The sequence below is a fragment of the Monomorium pharaonis genome, chromosome 7, assembly GCF_013373865.1.
Source record: "Monomorium pharaonis isolate MP-MQ-018 chromosome 7, ASM1337386v2, whole genome shotgun sequence".
In the NCBI taxonomy this organism is placed as follows: Eukaryota; Metazoa; Arthropoda; class Insecta; order Hymenoptera; family Formicidae; genus Monomorium; species Monomorium pharaonis.
Genome location: NC_050473.1, coordinates 15,878,370 through 15,902,404, shown reverse-complemented (window position 1 = coordinate 15,902,404; position 24,035 = coordinate 15,878,370). Strand labels below are relative to the sequence as shown.

General features: G+C 34.1%; 1 protein-coding gene across 2 annotated transcripts in view; it reads right to left on the bottom strand.

Moving 5' to 3' along the window:
• LOC105834127 overlaps window positions 1-24,035 on the bottom strand; it is a 52,961-nt gene that overhangs the window by 22,318 nt on the left and 6,608 nt on the right. For both annotated transcript variants that reach the window (XM_036290285.1, XM_036290284.1), the window contains exon 4: window positions 13,890-14,069. In XM_036290285.1, coding sequence (XP_036146178.1) covers window positions 13,890-14,069 — 180 coding nt within the window. The remainder of the gene's footprint in view (window positions 1-13,889; window positions 14,070-24,035) is intronic.

The window sequence follows — 24,035 nt, the reverse complement described above, 5'->3', positions numbered from 1 at the left end:
GTAATTATATTCTGCGATAACCTTATATCTGTATGAGAAAATAATATTTTTGTTCCTTATATTTTATCCATTTTTATATTAAAAGCACATTATATAATAAGAAATTACCATAAGCACAAAAATTATTGAATATTACTTGAATATATATATTACAAATTTTATTTTTCAAGTGCAAATTATAAATAACCTTTAAAGATATACCCAAGTTAAAAGTAAAAAGACAAAGTCAACGATACATTTATTAATAGACACAGTATTATTATACTGTATTACATATTGAAGGGATCTACAAGATATGTAAGTAATAATATTAAAAAGGATCAAATAATAATTTTAAAAATTGATGGAAAGCTTTAACATGTATTATATGAATAATGCGTCAGTATCGGAAAGTTTATTTTATTTTTAAATTACAAATGGCTGGCACACAATTCTAGATAAAACTGAATATTAACTTTTTAATGACAGTTACTTTCATTATTAGAATTTGTAGTATGTAAGATAGGTTTAAGAACGTGGTAAAGCTACCATTGTTAGTCGTCCCTGAGAGGCGATAGATTTTCGTTTGTTTTCGGTGCCGAACGAGCGCGTCCGTGCACGCAGTCTACCACGATCCTGCGGCCAGGAAACTTGTCCTGACGCAGCGATATCATTTTTTTATTAAACATTCATAACCAAGTGCGTATTTTATTTGTGCCAGCCATCCGACTATCCTATCCCTTACAACTTTCAGAAGTGGGATTAAGTTCGTTAGATCCATTAATTAATTGACTCGAGTGGCTTGGTGGCTCAGTAGCGATTTATATCCGTGTGATATTAACGAGGAAGAAGCGTGCCGAATACCGAAGATACCGAGACGCGGACAACCGTGCTAAGTAACGACAAAACCGAGAGGAGTTCGGGAAAGGTCGAGAGCAGGAACCGCAAGAGGACAAGTCTGAGGAACGGCGAAGAAAAAATCGTAATTGAGGGTCAAGGACATCGGTTACGAGGAAGACGAGCGAAGCGAAGGATATAAGTGAGACGTATTCGTCGCGTACGATTCTGCTGCGTGTGAATTCGAGTGGCTCGAGACTCGAAGGAAGAGATACGCATAAGTGTGAATTAGAAGGCTGTGCGAATAAGTTCGGCAGTACAAAAGTTCGAGAAGCATCGAAGAAATTTGGCGGCAAGGCTGCAAGTGTGTGCGTCGTAGAAGGTTAGCGACAAGAAACGGCGCGACGGTCGGTAACAACGCAGGTTTCAGCGAGTGAGTGGCGCTGATAAGAATACGGTCAATAACGCGGTCGATAATTTGATTTCGATTTTGAACGCGGTCAATAACCAGGTCGATAATTTGAGTTCCGCTGGGGCAGCAGCTACGCAGGATAAGAAGGAACAGATGTGTGATCGACGATACCGAGATGAAGGACCCGAATGTGTTCACGGTAGCGGCGTTGAAGAATAAGCTGCAGCAAATGAATTTGAGCACTGCCGGCAACAAAGCTGAGTTAATTTCGAGACTGAATCAAGCAGATCCTTCCGGTCAATGGATGGACGACATTGATACCGATGTGAGGACGACGGCAACAGATTCCGGAGAGGCGGCGCACGTAACGACAGGCCGAGATACCGAACCGGATGAGCAGATGTTTGAGCCTCAATCTGAGATACCGAGAAATAGAAACCGAGAAGCACGAGAAGCTGAGTTGGCGAGAAGAGAACGAGATTTGATGTTACGTGAATTAGAATTTATGCGACGAGAAAATGAGCATTTGCGTGCTACGTTGCAAACGACGCCAGGTAACGGTATAAATTTGATGACATCTAAGGTTAGCTTGTCAAATTTGAAAGAAATGTTACCGCCATTTGATGGAAAAAAAGGCCTTTTTCAGTGTTGGAAGGAACAGCTGATGTTAGTGAAGCAAATGTATCAGCTAGACGATAACATGACCAAATTGCTATTAGGAGCAAAATTAACAGGTGATGCAGCCGAATGGTTTCACTCAATGCCTGCACATCTTTCCATGTCAGTCGACGAATTACTGGTGCGCATGGAAGCCATGTATGATCAACGAGAAAAGAAGTTGACATTGAGGAAGGAATTCGAGGCGCGGACGTGGCAGTCAAGCGAGACGTTCGCTGATTATTTCCATAAGAAGATTATTTTGGCAAATAAGGTACCGATAAGTGAAGACGAGATAGTGGACTACTTGATAGAAGGTATCCCAGTCAAATCAATCAAGTATCATGCAATGATGCAACGGTTTCTTAACAAAGAATCTTTACTGCGAGCAATGGAAAATATTTCATTGAGCTCCGATCACAAGACTCCGCATAAAATGGAGAAGACGTCCACTAATAAACATACGGTCAAGGCGGCGAGTTCGAGCAAGAAGAACGACGGTGACGCAGAAGGAAAAGCAGATCCGAAGTGCTACAATTGTAATCAAGCAGGACACATAGCAGTCAAGTGCCCGATGCCGAAACGAGAGAAGGGAGCGTGTTTCAAGTGCTTTCAAACGGGACACAAGGCAAAGGAGTGTCCCTCGAAGGAGCAGGCGAAAAGCGGAAAGAACAAGGACGAGGCCGAGGAGAAGACGGATGTCAACAGCGTGTCCAGTGGAGAAGTTGGAGATTTCCATAGGAAAGTAGACTATCAGATAAGTGACGAAGCCAATAATTGTGTAGTTAATTTAAAGCTTGACACTTTGTTAGATACGGGTAGTCCCGTCAGTTTCGCGAAAGATGATTTCATACCGCCGAGTTTAGTTATACCGGTAGTGCCGGAAGATAATAGATACCGCGGAATAAACGATAGTGCGCTAGAAGTAAAGGGACGTGTTACCGCTCAAATCACGCTTGACGATAGAGTACAGAAAAACGTATCGTTGTTAATAGTACCAGCGCGATCAATGAAAGCGTCTGTAGTAATCGGTCGAGATGTTTTGAAATTATTCTTTGAGAAGGGGGATTCGTCTGATAAAGCATTGGAAGATCAAGTGATTAAAGAAATATTAAGTATTCGCGTAAATGAACCACGTAAAGATTCGTGTGAAGCATTAAATATAAATCAAGACGTAAGCATAGAGGCACAAAAAGCGATAAAGAAATTATTTATCGAAGAGTATGTTAAACCGAAAAGGCCAGAACAACCTGTTGTCGATGCGGAAATTAAGTTGAGACTAAAAGATGACAAACCGTTTCACTTTTCTCTTAATAGACCGTCATATGCGGAACGAAAAGAACTTCGCGTTCTACTAGATTCTTTGCTCGCGAAAGGAATTATACGGCCGAGCGAATCGGAGTACGCTTCACCTATCGTGTTAGTACGTAAGAAAACGGGAGATTTGCGATTGTGTATCGATTATCGTGAATTAAATAAAGCGTTAATAAAGGATAATTACCCGTTACCGAATATAGAAGATCTTATTGATTCATTGTGTGGCAAAAAATACTTCACGAAGCTAGATTTAAGAAACGGATTTTACCACATACGAATGTCGGAAGAATCCATTAAGTATACCGCATTTTCGACGCCTTTTGGCCAATTTGAGTTCATGTGTATGCCTTTCGGGCTAAAAGTAGCTCCGTCTCGATTTCAGAGGTACATCAATCAGGTATTATCGGAACTCATACGAGAGTTAAAAGTAGTTGTCTATATGGACGACATTTTAGTGATATCAGAGACAATAGAACAACATATCGAAATATTGCGACGAGTGTTTGGATTATTTATAGCAAACAGGCTTGAGCTTAGGATTGATAAGTGCGCTTTTCTGCAAACGAAAGTAGAATTCGTGGGTTATTTGGTTACCGAAGCGGGCATCAGTCCGACGAAGGAAGGTGTAAGATCTGTACAAAGGATACCGGTACCACGTAACATTAAAGAAGTGCATAGCTTCGTAGCATTGTGTTCGTATTTTCGTAAATTTATACCGGCTTTTTCAGTAATTGCAAAACCGTTATATGACTTGTTGCGTAAGAACGCATCTTTTGCTTTTGAAGTACGCGAATTGCAAGCCTTTGAAGAATTAAAAAATAAGTTGACACAGGCCCCTGTTCTAGCTATATATAACCCAAATAGCGAAACAGAATTACATTGTGACGCAAGTATTGCTGGTTTTGGAGCAGTATTGGCGCAACGTGGTAGTGACAAACAATTCCACCCGATATTTTTCTTTTCGAGACGAACGACAGAAGTAGAAAGCCGTTATCATAGCTTTGAGCTAGAAATGTTGGCAATTATATATGCGTTACGGCGTTTTAAGGTTTATTTAAGCGGAATTAAGTTTAAAATAGTCACGGACTGTAATGCTCTGACTTTAGCCATTAAGAAAAAGGATATATCACCGCGAATAAGTAGGTGGATATTGGAACTACTTAATTACGATTATGTTACCGAGCATAGACCGGGAACGAAGATGGGTCACGTAGACGCATTAAGTAGATTACCGAGCGAAATATTAGTCATCGAGGACAATTCGTTTGAGTTAAATCTTGCACTTAGTCAAAACCGCGATAACAAAACGCGAGAATTAAAGGAAATATTACAAAAATCCGAAGATCCTTATTTTGAATTAAGAAACGGAATTGTATTTAGAAAGGACAATGGTGAGTTACTATTTTACGTACCGAGCGTTATGGAAGCGCATGTTTTGCACAGGTATCACGACCAGATGGGCCATTTGGCAGTAGAAAAAACATTCGATAATGTAAGAAAAAGTTACTGGTTTCCGAAAATGAGGCAAAAAATTAAGGACCACATCGCGAACTGTTTGAAATGTATCGCTTTTTCACCGTTCGAAGGGAAAAAAGAAGGATATTTGCATTGTATTCCTAAGGGGGAGATGCCGTTTGAAATTTATCACATAGACCATTATGGTCCTATAGACAAGGATCGGTTAGCGAAACGATACCTTTTAGTTGTCATTGACGCCTTCACGAAATTTGTGAAATTATACCCGACTAAGACTACAGCAACGCAAGAAGTTATCAGTCATTTGTTAGTTCATTTTAGTAACTTTAGTAGACCACGTGTTATCATATCTGATAGGGGTACGGCATTTTCATCGAGTGAATTCGAATCGTTTTGTAATGATAGTAATGTACAGCATGTTAGAATTGCGACTCATTCACCCAAGGCGAATGGCCAAGTAGAACGTGTTAATAGAGTATTAGGACCTATGATAAGTAAGCTCATAAATAACGACGAAAAAGTTTATTGGTACAAGATAATATCCGATATCGAATTTGCGATTAATAATACTGTGCATAAGGCTACCAACGAGACTCCAAGTAAACTCATGTTTGGCGTTGAACAGCGAGGAAAAGTTGTAGACGCTATTCGTGAATATTTAGATGTTACCGTTAATGCTACCGAAAATAACAGAGATTTAAGGCAATTGCGAGCGAGAGCGGCAGACAGAATAAAACAAAGTCAAAAGTATAATAAGGAGTACTTCGATAAAAAGCGTAAACCTGCACATAATTATAACATTGGCGATTATGTCATGATTAAGAATATAGAAACGGCCAAGGGGACTTCCCATAAAATTATTCCTAAATTTAAGGGCCCGTATGAGGTAGCGCGAGTTCTTAAAAACAATCGATACGTTATAAAGGACATAAGTGGTCATCAGATGTCACAGAAACCTTACGAAGGTACGTGGGAGGCAGTAAATATGAGGCCTTGGATTAAAGGAGTTAACTTCGAGGGCGAAGTAGGGTCAGGAAAGGCCGAATGTAGTATGTAAGATAGGTTTAAGAACGTGGTAAAGCTACCATTGTTAGTCGTCCCTGAGAGGCGATAGATTTTCGTTTGTTTTCGGTGCCGAACGAGCGCGTCCGTGCACGCAGTCTACCACGATCCTGCGGCCAGGAAACTTGTCCTGACGCAGCGATATCATTTTTTTATTAAACATTCATAACCAAGTGCGTATTTTATTTGTGCCAGCCATCCGACTATCCTATCCCTTACAAATTATTAATTTTTGCTTTGGCAAGAAAATGCAGTAAATAATTTTTTGTTGCGTGTTAAAAAAGTTTATAAAGGTAGTTGATTGTGAAAAATTTATATGGAATTCATTCTAATCATGGATTTATAGTGTCCAATTCTATGTATTTGTACAATTAGCTTCTAAACTGATAAGTACATATGAGATATTTTTTAATGACGTAGACATTGACATATAACTAACAAATGTATAAAAATTTAACAGATCACAAAAATTAATGTAATCGGATAAATTTAATAGCTATAATGTGAAATAAAGGAATCACACTTTATCATTAAAATTTTAATAATTTTAAATAATTTAATTTAGTTTTGAAAATATTTTTTTATTTATACATTTATAATTTGCAAGTTTATATATAATAATAATAATAATTTAATTACGTTATTTTCTGAGATTAAATAGTATTGTTCGACAAATAAAATAATATAAAATAAAGACTTGTGTAAAGTGCGTGTAATGCTATTCTTTGAATATACAAAGAGTTTTTGTGCAGTTGTAAAGAGTAATAATTTGATGCAAGTGTCGTTTTACTGTCTATGGTCAAGGTCTTTGTTCGCAAATGTATTCAACATTGTAACCTTGTACTATCGAACTATACTGAGAAAAAACTTATGTGCAATAAAAATATTACATGTGCAAGACTTGAAGATATTGCAAATGCATTTTGCACACACACACACATATATATATATATATATATATATATATATATATATGTTTATTGAGTTTGTTAAACGTTTTTGCAAGATGAAAACTATTTTAAAAAAACCATTAAAAACCAACATACGTTTATATTAAGATGAAAATATGTACAGATGTATCGATCATAGGTTAATGTGACAGCTAACACGCCAATGAATATATTCGTATAAATTTCGTTTTGTATAAATTGCATGCACACGAATTATCAAGTACATTACAGTACCATATAATTAAACAAAATTCCTGGTAAAAATTTCTTAAAAAATGCATGTCTATCATGTGAATTATGTTGTATACTTGTAATATTATAAAAAAAAATATTTTTTGTATAAAATATGTAAAATAAAATCATAGTTAGGTATTTATATTCTTTTCACGTTATTTGTTCATCAATAGATTATATAGATGAATCGATCGTGAAAGAATGATAATTAAGAGCTTAATTACCCAAGTTAATTGACCGATATTGTCGCCGTTGTTACATTATTTTACGTGATACAGCACTTTCTGTCAGTGCTCGTTTTTCTTCTCATATGCACAAAAGAATGTGTACAATTCACTTGGAAACGAAGCTCGTTCAGCTTAACTGATTCGAGCGATTTAAAGTATGGAATATTATCACCAGTGTATCATTTTTTTTTCATAAGTTAATAATAATGATCGTCACGCTCTCGGAAATGCGATTCTTCCACGTGTAATTAACATTTTGCAAGACAGCATGCGTGTACCGTGTGCAAATGATCTCGGTATACGTCATATGTACGTGTATAGTATGGTTATGTGTGTTGTATATTGCATACATAGACATGTGAGACACGAGTATTGTATACTGTATTTGTGCAAGTTTCTCGTGTATTACATAGTTATTGCACTGAGAAAAAAATATTGTTGATTTGATAAAATTTTCCAACTAAATTAAAATTTTGTTAGTTCGAAGATTTATGCATTTAACTTAAATGCACAAATTTCAATTCAAGTATTTATATAGTTAATTGAAATATATAAATATTTGAATAGACCAAATTTAATTTATTTGGAAAATTTAGTCAAATTAACAACATTTTTTTTCTCAGTGTGAATATATAAAAATTGGTAACTAATAGAGAAGCTCCGCTTTTTCTCGATATTTTAATTTTAAATGCAGAATTTTTTAATATTGATTTAATATTGATATTTAATATTAATTTAATAGTCTCTCTTTTTCTCTCAAAGAGAGTGCAACAATATTCAATTTAGTTTCTATTTTACGCGCACAGATCAGACTATATACACAGTTTGTTAAAGCGTAGATTATGTTTCGCGATACATTTTATTCTTTTGCATTTCCATAGTTCGTTTTAATGCTATTCATACTTTCTCGAAGGCCGACATGAATTTTACATTCAAAAATTATTCAGTCTGTATAAGACGCTTAACGGAACTGGTAGTATTAGTTTTAAACGAATCGCTGCACACGTTTTTCAAGCGAATACAAGATCTAAATGTGACGTGTCATACCACATTGCTCGAATCTTTTACTTGCTATAAAAAATGCCTTTCTAATTTTTTGTCAGACTAAGCAAGATATACTTCTAGTATGCATAGTGTAACGTTATATTCACTGTTCATTTACTAGATATATGTCCAGAAATTTATTTTATTTAGCGAAGAATCATCAAAGAATTTTTCGAAAAATATCATTTTTATTTATCAGGGTTTTCTACTTTTCTAATTTTTCCGACTTAAAAAATTGTAATTTCGAAATCATTATTCAGACCTGTATGAGACACGCGATAATTTGAAAATACGCCATGGTAGATGTAACGATACGGCCGATTCGGCAAATAGCAACATGAACACAAGATATTTTTGCATCATGTTGGTCTCTCGGCGCGTCTTTCGCTTATATCATGTCATTTGGACCGATCGTAAACGCTAAGTATCTGTCTAGCGCATGCCAAAAGTATCCGCCGGGGAAAATGTATTTTTGCGATGTGTGTTACTCGTACACGTGTACATTTTGCTATCGCTGGTATCGTAATCACGTTATCATCTTTTTACGCTGCGTACTAGCTGTGCGCGACCGCAGTGTAACGAACTGATAATTATCTAGTATGGACTTCAAATTATTTATTATCCTCATATAATTAACATTTGTGTATATTATGTAATTGTTATGTGTTAATCGTGCATTGAACGCGAGATTTTGAATGATCTTATTTCTCTTACTGGAATTCATACAGTAAACGGGTCGTTTATTATATTGCAATTTGATTGGCTTTTTTCGGCGACTTATTTCGGCGAGCAATTGGATGCATTTTAATTATGCGACATGACATAGCGAGTTCATCTTCTTTCCCGATATGATCGCATGCAGTTAATATACTCACACATTAAATTACGGATAAATGTAAATCTTACTGTAACTGTGCTAAAATCTGTGCTGTAACTGTGCAAGACTATGTCGTTCGTGGTAACGAGTTATTAATCGCTTCACGATCTGGAGTTGGAGGCAGCCTGATTTCAATCCAATACATATTTAATGCACGTTACAAAACGTGATTCCTTTTTAATCCTCTGCGGTTTAAATTTTATTTTTCGTAAATGAAAAGTATAAAAGAGAGAGAGAGAGAGAGAGAGAGAGAGAGAGAGAGAGAGAGAGAGAGAGAGAGAGAGAGAGAGAGAGAAAGGCGGGAAAGAGGGAGAGCTATCAAGTATTTTGTTTTTTTATCTAATTATAAAAATATTTTTTATGAGAAGGATGTAATCAATTTAGATGGATTATAATTTAAGATGTCATAAAAATGTTTGTATTATGTAAAGGCTTACATATTGATGTATATGAATTTTGAATCAATTCCACTGTAAAAATAAATTATATTTACTTTAATATAATATTTTTTTTAATAAAAATATTCCAAACGCGCAAAATAATTCAATTAAATAAGTCGTATTGCTATAATATGTTTATTCTACACTCGTGCCAACTATGTACCGGCTACAGTATGTGGGAAGTAATTAAGATGCACCGTACGCGCATTAGTATTGCTGACTCATTATTTACACCAGACTGATGCTGCTACCTCTGCCGCAGTTCTTATAGCAATACATTCTTATTTCTCTACAAGGAGCGCCATTAATCTTTGACACGTGCGCAGAAGTGTAGACATACTGTATTTAACTGAGTATTATTCTGAAGCATTTAGATTTGTCAGACATACGTCAAATTAATTAACGAAAGATACACGTATCTTTTCCAGAAAAATAATACGATTGACAATACGATTAAGATATCCTCATTCACGCATTTGATATCAAAATCTCACAAAATCCACATGAACAAATCAACATCACGTTTTGGAACTGCATATTAAGCTAAATTAAAATATATATCTCGAATCATTACAAATTCTTGAATTTCTTTTGCATTTTAGTAATAATTCAAGTACTCAATTATTTACTATATGCTAATATTAGTATATTATTACTTGTTTTTTAAATTTTACCAGTGTTAGTGATATTTGTATATATTTATGTGTTTCATATACTCTGTTAGTAATAGTGTGTAACCATGTGCCCAGTGAGACATGAAGCCGTTAATCGTCCACTTGCTCGTACCACTATTATTGGAATGTCGTTTTCCGCGTCAACTTAAATGTACCCGAGTAAACAAGATTGAAGTTGCATTGACTCTTTGTGATAATTATTCTGAAATGATAGCGATCAGGATTAATTATATAATGACAGCAAAATATTTATTGCGCGACTAATTAGCAATGTGGATGTGATACAACAGTTAATAATAGTACTGATATATGTATATAACAAAAAATATTTAATTACAACATAGAATTTTATTTTAACATTTTATGCCTTTATCTTTTTTATTAGTAAAAATTCATTTAAAAATAACGCGTTATCTTTGAGTCACAAAGATACAATGAAAAATACATATAGTTTAATTTTTAGATTTCTATTTTTAACATGTGTGAATTACTCAATTAAAAATATATAACTGGCATAGGTTAAAACGTAGATTAAAACTAATGGCTTCAGCCTCACGCAAAAATACATTGCACGAAGTGATATTTACGAGACTGTGTCATGAGACTTATTAGATACGCGCGTATCACGTGTTTGATTGCAAGATCTGCTGATGATACTGATTGTCAACAACTTTGTTGTTGAGTACGACACGATGCAATAGGGATATATAAAATTTAATGTTACCACAAATCGATCGTTAAATAAAGTATCTCGCAACGGTTCTGGGCGAATGGTCAATGATCCGGAACCGAGGCGATTTACGACGAAGAAAGGAAGAAAGAAAGGTTTTGTCCGAGTATTGATTATTCACGGTTATAGTTAGAAAAAAACATCGTACCTTTCTTTGACGCCTTGAGTCGCTTCTCTCTTCAAGATAACCGGATCTGCAGTGCGTACTTTAATAGTATTAATATTTATATTATTAGTATTTTTTGCCTATTAAAATTTTTTTGCCTGTAAAATCTGAATCGCTTGAAAATTTTTATTAAAACGATTTAACGAATGCCATTTGATAAACATCGCTTAACTAATCATTTATACGTATTACCTTTACACGTGTACCCTTTTTACTAACTTTTTTCAAAGAGAAGTTAATGGGATATCGATCTTCGATACTGAAATCTAATGTGGTGATAAAAATTTTTATTTATTCTGTCTATGTTATTTAATAGTAAAATTTAGCAGTCGTCGGAGAATTAAGATAAGTATGTAATGACGACTACATTATAATTGCAGAATTATCCGGCAACAATTTTCTGCTTGGCACGACGATTCACATATTTACTGCGGAGTATTTTAAGTGGCAATGGCAATATGTTACTTTCGAACATCAGACCGGTTTTAATACAGTCGTATTGTTGGCAATTTATTTTACATCGCCCCCCTCTTTTTAAGTCGCACAAACTAAATATTTTTAACTCTTCACCTACACACGTGGATCTACGTCGAAGACAAAGCATTTACTCATAATTGTAAAACAATCAAATCTGTTTATTTAATTTACTTCTCTAAAAAAAAAGACTAGAAGAGACTTGAGATCTAGAGCGAGGGAATATGAATGTTGAGCATAAGTTTTGTACGGATGTGTCAGATTCACATATAGCTTTTTTTCCTTCAGTAACAATTTTGCTAATTATTTATGAAAAATATTGTTTTTGACTAAACAACGTCTTAAAAGATTTTGAGACAATCACTGCTTTTTAATTTAATTATTTAAGAAATATGGAATCCCGAATGATGAACGAAGTTTTTCACTCACATCAAAATGCATTAAAAATAAAATATTTAATAAATAATGTTTATCAAAATAATTATGAATTCAGTTATAATGTTTCATGATTTTTTTTCAGATGTTTTAATATTTTAATGTAAAGAAAGTAGTGTTTTCTCTCTCTCTTTCTCCGATGTGACAAACCCACATGTGTACTAAGAGGGTAGAAATTCTTTGTAGTGGGAAGGTTAACTTACCAATGTCGACTTTTAAAATATTTTATCAACGATAGTAGAAATTAAATGAATTGAGTTAATCCATTTATTATTGTCTGCACATAATATTGGGTGAATATTTTCTAGAAAATGTTTCTTATTTCGATTACTGAGTTATATAAAGTTACCAATTATTCTCAATCAACATTATTGTTCCAAAGGAACCTGATTGAAGATCATCCCAGAGAAAAATCTTCAGATGTAGAAAAAATGATCAATAGCCACGTATTATGGATCCATTTTGCCATGTGTACGACGGCGAACACTTCTTCGCTCGTATCAGTCCATCAAACAAAATGGAATTAAAATGTTTGACAATACACATCTAGTATAGAACATGCGAGCTATACTTTAAACGCACTGCCGTGGTACCAAACAGGTTTCTAGCATGTTGCGTGATCTTCGTGACGCAATAAAATAATATCTTCTGTGATGAGATCGGAAAAGTTTCTTCCTAGATGAGAAAAGTTCACATTGACTTTTCTTGTATTCTTTTTGTGTCTCTTTCAAGATTATCTTTGCGTGTTGCGACGAGGACATTAAATAATTTTGCAGTCTTCATAAAAAACACTTGTTAAGACATTAATTTGCATCAGAATATAATCGTAAATCATTCTTGGGAGTGTATTTTTCCCACGCTTATCAAGTACAACGGAAATTGAATTTTAATCATATCAAAGTTGGCAAAGTTGAGAGAAAAAAATAACTATACAATTTATAATTGAAGTTTAATATTTTGAAAATATCGAAAGATTATTTGTAACATAATGTTTCTGCTATGATTTTTTCTGTTTAATATAGTTTCATGTTTAATATAGCAATATAAAAGAAACATTGAAATTTTAAAAGTTTTTGTTTCCAGGAAATTGCCTCACAATTTTTTAAATATAACAGCTATAAAATTTTCAAAATTTAAGTACTTATGCTTTGAATATTTATGCCATTTTGATATGATTTATTATTCTAATCCGCAAGCATTTAAGATATCTTCTTGTTGTTGAATTGGTTCTCCAGTAAGATTGTATCAATTTTTAAGTACATATATTTGTACTAAAAAATATGTAATGGAGCTTTTAACTCGAGCATATAAGTTTCTTTTACTGTTCCACTCATATGGAAATCAATACGAGCATCGACAAAAATCAAGTTTAATCATAAACTTCCATGATAATTAGAAGAAATAATTAAATTTCCAAAATTTAGAATTTTGATTATACGTAATTCAAGGTGGAAATAAGTAATATTTAAATAAAAATAGTGAGTATATAATTTTGAATGATAAAATTACATCCTGCGCAATATTCCAGCAAATAATTTTCGGGTGATGAATTATTGAAGCTATGAGAAATAAAATATTTAATTAATTTTTTTATAATATCAGGTTTATATTACGTAATTTTATACTTATCTCTCTGTATGCAATAAATAAGAAAAATACTTTATTTATATTCAAATATTTTATACTCAACACCATTATTTGCAATAATATTTGTTACTTATTCTCATGTAATAAAAATATTTCTTAAGTACTTAGATCGCATTTAATATTTCTAAATTGTTGAGTAAAGAAAAATTTATTAGAACAGGAAGTTTTAATATGTTATACGTTTAATAATGTTATTTTTCAAAAGTAATTTTCTTTTTTATCTTGATAGAAATATTTGAAAGATGTCTTACCGTGTAAAACCTTGTTTTGAGCTAATTTCAAAAGTTCAGGAGAATCATAGCCCCTTTCCAAGTCGTAGGTATATCTGATGAGAATTCTGAAGATGCGGAACATCTGCGGAGAAATATAACTCTCGAAACGAGGATTGTGCATCTGCTCCCAAATATTGTACACTAAACTGTGGATGCTACCTGAAATTTAACAAAGATTCAAAATTAGAGAAGTATTTCATGATCATCACGTATTCAATAAACATATGCACAGATAACCGAATAAAGGAAATTGTGGAAAAGGTTAATAATGAATTAAAGATAAATGGAGGCTAAAGATAACAGAATGGCGGATTACAATTGTTCGACAGTTACGTTATGATATATTAGGCATTGCGGCAACCAATGGTGGCGTATTTAGTCGTTGTAGCTCCGCCTGCTAGGGACTCCCAGATGGTTTTTAAAATAAGGAAATGGCCCCTTGCCTTTCGTGCCCTTATCCCCGTCCGCTCTTGAACATCACTGCCCCACTCCTAACTAATGTCGATAGCTCCCTTTTCCTCCCTCTACCACTGAGAACTCGACCCGTACGACCAAGCGGAATAGACAACGGCGCGGTGCAGGTGCCGCGCCGCCGGGACGCTTGGCGTTGGTTCCCTCCTTTTACGCGCCTAGGTGTACCCGGCCAACCACGTGCTGTTGCGCGCGCGTGTGCACACGATGAGAGCGAGAGAGGAAGACTAGAGAGCGATGGGAGGAGCCGAGACGGGGAAGGTTCCGGGGAAAAGGACGAGGAAACCGTCGATATAGAGAAGAGGTTTAACAGTGTCTTTCGAGTCGCGCGTATACGCATTTTTTAGCTTATTAAATTATTACAATATTGCTAGAAAAAACATTAATCGTATATCATGAAAGTTTAGTGCCGAGGGACAGCATCCTGTGGTGATAATGTGTCTTTTTTTCTAACTGTGCATATACATATAGTAAATGCTTTGTCGTCCTCAAAATTTTATTATGTGTAAATTATGCACAGTATTGCTTATCATTGTATTTGTGAAAAATTCGAATAAACTTTCCGCTGCAAAAGAGACACGTTATCATCTTCTGTTTCTCGATAACTAATCACAATGCTTTTTGCAGTATCGTTATAGTTCAGTTGTTATAATTCTGGCTCATTGACATAATAGAACTTTATGCCTACGTGGCACTGTAACTCAAGAATCAAAAGATCAATTATGAGGGAAGTTATAAAAATGATATCATTCGATTCCGTGAACGGCGCGATAAAACAGATGCGATAGGATGAATGACTGTTACGCGTACCTCGTCATGATATTCTCGTTTATATTCAATTCTTATCCGATCGAATCCTTTCGCGGAAGGAAAACGGAGAACTGTATGGGTAGAACACGGGACCGATGAAATCAGTCTGATAATATTTGGATGAGTCTCTAGCGAAGACAGAGTCCTCGTATCGCGCGATGATGACTGTTATGAATGACTGTCTTCTTTGATTATAGTAACCCGTCTCACAAAGAAACATGATCTATTCGTGATTCGTGTAACATTAGTCAGTCGAAATAATTTTATATCGTAGTATTTAAAGCATCCTTATCACTGACCTTAATTTTTTCACTACTCTTGTAATTTCTTTTTTACTGTTATATTTTAAACCCTACTAATACTACTACTACTACTACTACTACTACTACTACTACTACTACTACTACTACTACTACTACTACTACTACTATTACTACTACTACACACACTATTACTACTACTACTACTACTACTACTACACACACATACACACACACGTATAGATTATATTGAAAATATATTGAAATCTTTTTATATAGATATCTTTTTCTTTATACAGACTCAGTAAACGAGTGTGAATAAATGTGAATGAACAGCTTGTTCAATGAAAGCAAACTACACCGCGAGTCCTCAATCTTTAAAGAAAATATAAGCAATGAGATAGTGAGTTATACGTTTGATATCACTATGTTAGTTTAAACAAAGAGATTTTGAATTTTGAAATTACATATACAATGCATGGCGAATGTTTTGAGAGATATAATTATTTAACTCGAAAAATATAGGTTCATAATATATCCAAATAAATAGAGAATTTATGCGATTTTCAATATGCGTAGCTTAAAAGAACACATTAATGTTTGGAGATAGAATAGTTTCTAATTATAACTTAATTAAATGGAAAATTATCATATGAAATTAATATCCATAAATCTATGTATTCCTCTAGTCTATATAAAAATGCATGTGTTCCACATTGAAACCGGTCTAGGTGTAACTATTCTTGATATCCTTGGAAAATTAATAAGATAAATAAAAATATTATTTTTAAAACTAGCAAAGAACGTACTTCTATGATGAAAATATGTTATCTTGGAAAGTGCAATAAAATGCTTTTAAAACACGTAATGAAAATAATGTAAATTACAAAATATAACCTTATCAAAGAATTATCGGAGCTTTAAAACATTATTATCATAAATGGATAAGGAACGTATGTTTAATATTTATTTTTTGTCATCTACTACAAAAAAACAAAAAATATCTAAAGAAAATTCTTATATATTAAGAAAATTACACATCAAAGTGAATTCTCTCTTAAATGTTATTCTCATATAAAGAGGTATAGTTGTGGGATAACATAGTATTTTTTCTCGAAAAAACTTTTTACTCTATTTTTAATAAAATTAAACCAAACATATTTTACATTTTGTTTTATAGATATTAGTAAGTTTGAATTATTATAACTGTGACTTATTATTTGTTATATATCTGTAATAAAGTGTACGGCATGTATTTTTAACTAAACGTCTTCAAAATAGATAAGTCTTTAAAAAACACACATTTATTGACAAGCAGTGAAACGTATTAGAGTAAAGCAATTTTTATTCAATTAAATTTGATTCCCATTAAACAAAAAAAACTAATAATATATAAAAGTTTATATAAAATTATATTAAAAAATTATAAATTTTTAATCATTACTAATAATGTATTACTACTATTTTACTTGTAGTTCTTAAATAGAAAGATATAAAAGATAATTACATTTGTGCATTTTTTTAAGTAAATAAAAAGTTAATATAAAATAAATGCTATAATTGCATTAACAATTCTGTGCTAGAGCTACTCCTTCTATATTCTTTTCATTCTTCGATCTAATGTGTGCGATAAATATTGTGTTACCTGTCTTATTGTTGCAATTAGCGATTAGATCATAAAAAACTGGTAATTAGCAAGCTTCGATCTGTTCGGTCATCTAAGATAATGTGAGTTTTATAGCAGTGGACTCTCTTTGATCACACCAGAGCATGCTCGTTAAACTGGTGCCGCATCAGTTTCGTCCTTAACGAAGGCAGAACGCTGCCGACTTTGTTAGATCCTCGTAAAACGTCGTGTTTCTCAACTCGTGCCACGAAACGTTTCTTGGGGTCGAAGTGTACGTCGTAAAAAACTAACTATGAACCGCGTCGCTCGTAAAACTGTTTCCGAGACCGCGGGATCAGCATGAACGTTAACCCGAAAAATCTGAAAGTTCAATTTTACGTGGTGAATCGTACCGCTAGCAAACTTTAATCCTCAAAGTCATTATTGCTTCTTGTTGCTATCGAATGTAAATCGTGCGTCATATAAAAGGATCGTAAGACCTCCGGTTCGTCGTAAATTCTGCTATTCTCTTGCTTGAACAATTTCAACGTAAACTATCTCCAAATTACGTGACTCAACGGGAGATGTAACAAAGAATCGAAGTAACTTAAAAAAAAAGAGAGCATGAGTAGCTCAAATGTATTTTTAAAATATTATTACATTCAGCACTAAATATTCTATCATTAATCAAACCAGACTCTTGCATACTGACAAGGGTGTCCAACGGAACAGTAACGAGCGTTTTTAACATGATAACACGTTAGTCGAGAGGAGAGATCTACGTATTTCGAGCTTGTCATGGACGAGGAGCTCATATTGCACAGTCAAACGTCCCTCCCTCACATGTGGATCGCGGTTTAGTATAGCGTTGGACACGATATTGCACACACGTAGCATGCAGGGGTTGGTACGGGAACGAGCTTTGTAGCAATGATACTGTTGTGTCACCGCGCGTAATCGAAACCAAGCGTTGCATGATTCAACCAAGAGTTCGTTTTGTCGAGGAGTGCGCTATTACTATGTGGATATAACTGTAACACTGAATAAATAGCCATATGTATAATATTTATATAAGGGGTTTATTATTAATTTAAAACAAACTAAAAATATGATAATCATTTTTGTACTTGGGTATGCAAGAACTAAACGTACATAAAATGAGAAATATATATCGAGACAGTTATAGATCTTCGATCTATCGATATTATCATTGTTTCACAAGCGATTATTTTAATAAATAAGTCTAAGTTTCTGCAACAATTCCTTCATCTATAAAAATAGTAAACGCGGTATCGCAATAAGTTTCAGCGGAAAGAATTCAAAGAACGGTCGTCAACGCAGTAGCTTTTACGAGACACGACATTTCGGAAGCAGTAAAATTCTATCCTGTCAAGCGTTCGCATAAAATTCTTGCTCGTCAGCCACTGTGGCGCAAGCACAGGGGGTGTAAGTAGCATGCGTACTCGCGAAAGAAAAAAAATAGAAAGGATGGATGTAATCGTAATTTCAACTATTAGGCAACTAATCGAAAATGACGTTTTCTTTATTAATGTCACTTATGTGTTTGTAATTTGTAATGTATTGCTTCCAATCATAAAAGCATTCCTCGTTAAAAACCGCTCCTCCAAATATATACGACGAACTATGCTTATCCATGAAATTTGTGGCTTGTAGTTCACAAAGTTAAACCAGTAGATAAAATTATTTAAATTTTCTAAAATAATCGAGCTATAATAGATGTAATAATGAGATTAATATTTAATTTGTCCGTACAGTGTGAAGTTGAGATAAAGTAAAATTAAAGTAGTGAAGTAAAAATGGAAATTTTTACATGCGTCTATAATTAAAAATAAGAAAGTAAAAAATTCTATTTTTTAATACATCTTCGTAATTTGTTATACTAATATCATTAATTATAAGTTAATGGCTTATAATAGATAATTTGGTTTATCATAATTGCCTAAGACAATTAATCATAACGAATTCTAAAGAAAATCATAGTTGATCGTTGCTGTGCATCACCGAATTTTAAACAAAGAAAATAGTGACACGTTTCACGGGTATCGAGACAAAGTTGTATACTTTGTGCACGTATTACTACTACAGGCCCAATGTTGTCTATCGATGCGCAAACGATGTACAGTACAGAACGAGAAAGAGAAAAAGTGATATAGACGAGGTGACGAAAGTGAGACGAAGAAACCATAAACACACCCGAAGACTGCTCGAGATGCCGTGAAGATCGTTGCCCTCTCGGAAGAGAGAAGGCGAAGGTCGTAAAGATTTTAGGGCTCTTTGGACACGCGAAGTTAGCTCACGCGGCGCTTCGCGAGAATGAAAATGAAGCATCCTGACTCGCGTTTTCACCATAAATTCCTTGAATGATTTTCATGATTCCTGTAAGCATCGATCCAGAGAAACGAGAGAAAAAGAAGTGCATCACGTCACGTCATACTATGCTCGCGTGCAAATGTGCGCTGTCGTCAGATTGTTGTCAACCACTGCGCACTATAATATTTTACGACATTTTTGTAATAGTGGTAGGCTATCCCGCATAGAGAAAGAGATACGAGAGGGGAAAGAAAGTGACAGATCATTTAACCCCGTGCCTCGTAAAAGAGAACCGGCTCGACTCGCTAGACTGTGACCAACTTTACTACCCACCCTGCGTACCCCTCCCTATCGAAGTGCCTTGCTATCAAGTGGTCAAAGCATGCCCCGTGGCTAAACCGTCCTCAAAATCGCTTCGATTCGTGCGGTTTTTACATTTGAGCGAAATCGCATATTTAAGATTTCGCTACATTGAATTTTTTGTGAATTTTGATTTTTAAAAAAGTGCGCAATTTGGATTTAGAAATTGTTTAAATTGTTTTGATTTAAAAGTTAAAGCTGTCACAATGATACTTTTTTGCTTCCGTATTAATAATAACTCGAATTGTGAATAATAATTAAATAACTGATGTGTTTGATATTGTGATTTAGTCTTATCTTTTTTTAATAAAAGATAATTCTGTTAATTTCTATAATTTATATGTATATGTGAAAATTAGTTTTAGAAATAACTATAGAAAAATCTATTAAGAATTAAAAATCACTGAAATATTCATAAACGTAAAAAAATTAAAGAAATAAATTCCTTAATATTTAATTCATTTTAATTCACTTCAATTCATAATATAAATAATATATTTTGAGTAATCTGATAAATTCCATTAATAAACTAAATAAAAAAAGTAGATAATGTCGCTAAAATAATGCACTGTGATATCGCTTGACAAATATTTCAAATTGAACAGACTGCTTTTACAGCTTTCTGCTCCGTGACGCTTCGTCACGCTTGATCATCTGCATGCTATAACAAATTGGGACGTATTAAAAGTGCTACTTGCCAGTTAAACAAGATAGATCAATCTGTTCTATGGAAGGACATAATCGGGCGCATTTGGTAAAGGCATCATAGTCGTAAAATGTAAGGGGATACTCGAAGTTTTCTTTCTGTTAGGAAAAGATATTCAGTCACAAAGAGACAACGAAACGGAGGAAGACAAAAATCTTCGTATTATCATTGCACTGACTCAATGCCTAACGTTAGACGACAGTGAAGAATTGAATTTTTGTCGATGTGTACTGTAGGTTATATCGTCGCCAGTAAGTCGTAACTTTCGCATCAGTGGCATGACGATAGCAATAACTAAGATCATGACAAAGGGTGGTTTCATCGTGAGATGAATCAAACTGATGCGGGAAACACGCTTATTCGATTCGCTAACGCAAAAGATTCGTCTAACAGGTTTTTGACGCTCGTATCATAATCGTAAAGTCAACGAAGCAAAAATTCTGCGATCATAATCCATATGAGTTGTTGTCGAATCGTATTTTGTACATCCGTCATAGATACGACATCTTTATATTACATATGTGACACTTTTATCGTAAACTTGAAACAAAATCGATGTAGTTATTAAATATATTGTCACGTAGATCTTTCAAATTTAGCGGGATTATTTATATTTTTTGTAATCTAATACCGATTAAATATTATAAGGAAATATTCTTCCATCTTTGCAGAAAAATGTACTATTGGACTCACGAAAAATTGGAGCTAATAGTACACAATGTTAGAATGATTTTTAATTATTTCTAATAGTTTTTGCGAATCCAATAGTAGTTTTCCTTATGAGTAACTTATATAACAGACGCATTCGCAGTGCCCGCAATGCTCTGTTGCTTTGACTTATCGATTATATTATTGCAAAGATTAATCACGTTACGTCGTGTGAAAATTGATATAACGCAATATAATCCGTTCATACCACGTCGATGTTTTAATTGCAAATTATATTCTCTTTATCTTTCAGCGATATACACCAAGACGTTCGCTTCACTCTCGTGTAGGCAATCATTATTCACCTCGAACTAATCGCAAACTTATTGCCTGTTAATATAGTGTTTGTATGATAAAGTCATAAAGTAAGCACCTTATGTGCGCCTTGTGTGTAGGAATGGCGCTATGAATCTCGATCAGTTTGATAAATAATTTATCGCAGCAGTAACTCAAAATAGTAACTCAAAATGAATTCTGACGTATAAAATTGTACAAGATGTATCGTATTGTAACTTTATTATTTTAGGCATTGGCTTGACGTGTATCGACGTTCTGTCACTTATTGTCTTCCTGTTTTTAACGCACGAGATAACGCTGACACAATACTCAAATCAATGTTTAAAACTACAAATCTTGGACAGTACAAATATAAAAAAAATATATTCTAGTGAAGGATTCTTATATCTCATCAAAACATATAATCTTTGCAATTTGCGAAATGTATTTATTTACTTCTAACGTATTTTTATTATATCGTAACATCAAAAATAATCTGAGAATCATGCCATGTCATAAATGCCATTTCAAAGTGGCACGTGTATCCTTGAAAACAGCAATTTTATTTTTTGAGCGTTTTGTACAATAAATTCATTCTTCTCGGTTCGATCAAAGGATGACCACAAAAACGATTATCGAATTTTGTAAATGGTTAGTCTAAACGAAATGTCATCACGCGCTAGCAAGAAAAGAAACCGACACCAGGCTCTTCGCGAGATTTATGAGTAGGATTTTCGGGTGAGGTCCACACCGAAAGAGAGTTAACGATCGTAAAAATCTTATGACGATCAGAGATGAAAATACGAGAGTTCTCCCCATTTCTCTCGGTATAACCGCAAATAGTTTTCCTCCGATTAGCTTTCCGAGAACGGTAATGGATCTACTTATATGTATAAAACATGTAGATAAAAATCCGTGACTTAAATTTTTTTTCCTTGATTATTAAAAGTCCGTACTTAATGTTTCGAAATGTAAGCTCGTAAAGGCAAACTTTACATCTTCCATAGACTTGTTGTAATTACTCCTGAAGTTAAAATATAACATTTCCGCAATACCACATAATGTGATGTTGACTTTCTATATTATTGAATGTCACATCATTTTTCCGTTATCACCGATCATGATACCGCGAGGCTGTGCGTGTGTGTGTTAATTTCGGTGATTAACCCCGGTAGTCAACCTGCGCCGTAAATTAATTAGCCAACACGTTTATAACCGGTCCTGTCGATGCACCTCAGAGTTTATGTAAATAATGGATAAGTGAAACTGCTTTTGAAAACTCAAAATTAAACATTATTTCGCGTATCAGAAAAACAAAGATACTATACAATGAGAAAAATGTTCAGTGATAAATATACCATTCATGAAAATTTTTCTACTATGTTTCTTTGTTTTTATAAAAAGATTTTATAATACCGCTGAGGTATTATCTCAAGGAAAAAAATTGTAGATGTAAGTGTGTAGAGTGCGCTCTCTCTCTCTCTCTCTCTTTCTCTCTCTCCCGTCTCTCCCTCTTTCGGAAAGAGAAAGAATCGTATTGTCAATTCGTATTTAGTGGTTAGTTCTGCGCCAAACTTTAGCTTTTTTCAATTCATTTATATCTGAGAACAAACTATTTCCAAAACCGAATAAAATAACGATAACTTTAAAAAATAAGCTGAATCGTAAAAGCGAAAGCGAGCTCCTAGGTTTCGGCTTTAGTTATAAGTTCGTATTATATTAGTCGAGTTCGCATGGTCCGCCAGCCAATGGGAACGCTCGTAAAACCAGGGTTAACATTCGGTTGGGTTGTCAAGTGAAAGAGTGGCTTGAATTTCGTTGGGATCCCTGTGAACGACGTTATAAGTACGCTCGTTCACTTATACCCCGAATATCTGCGCTACGAGCTTAGAGGCAACAATAACAAACGTGATGCCATACACATAGGCTCTCCGTCAGATTATTATTGAAGAGCAGAACAAAATGATTCCAACACTATCATTTTCAGAAAAATTTTCTTATCATAATCTTTTAACTATATTCATGAATTTACAAATATTATTTTTTATGTGTTTTATTTGATTTACATATTATTATACTATTAGGTAATATACACAGCATGTGTTACTTCTTTGCTCTTGTATTATTTGTAAATGAAAAGTTTGGCGTACTTTGGTTTTAAAATACTTAAGAAGAAAATGAGATAAAGAAATTGAGAATGTCGAATGCAATGGTCGATTTAGCAATCTCGGAGACAGTGTGAGAATTGTTTCTCCGTGAAAGACGATCTCTCTTTCTTCTTCGTCGAATGACATTTTGATGCTCGTGTATGATATAACTGTTTAAAGTGAGGGTAAGCAATAACCTTCTTTGCTTGAATGCTTTGAATGCATTGAATGCCAATCTTTGTTCTTAGGTTTCTGCGACGGAGAAGGTTCTTATCTCGCCACTATAATTTACTTGATAATTATTTCGCTTGATATAATCATAGAGCGGTACGAGGAACGAAATGCAACCGGCTACTATCGTGAATTTTGACGTTCCGTTGTATTTTTGTGGAGGTCGCCCGGTAAAAGACCGAATAATCGTAAGGAGTATTTTTTTGTACTGTGCACAAC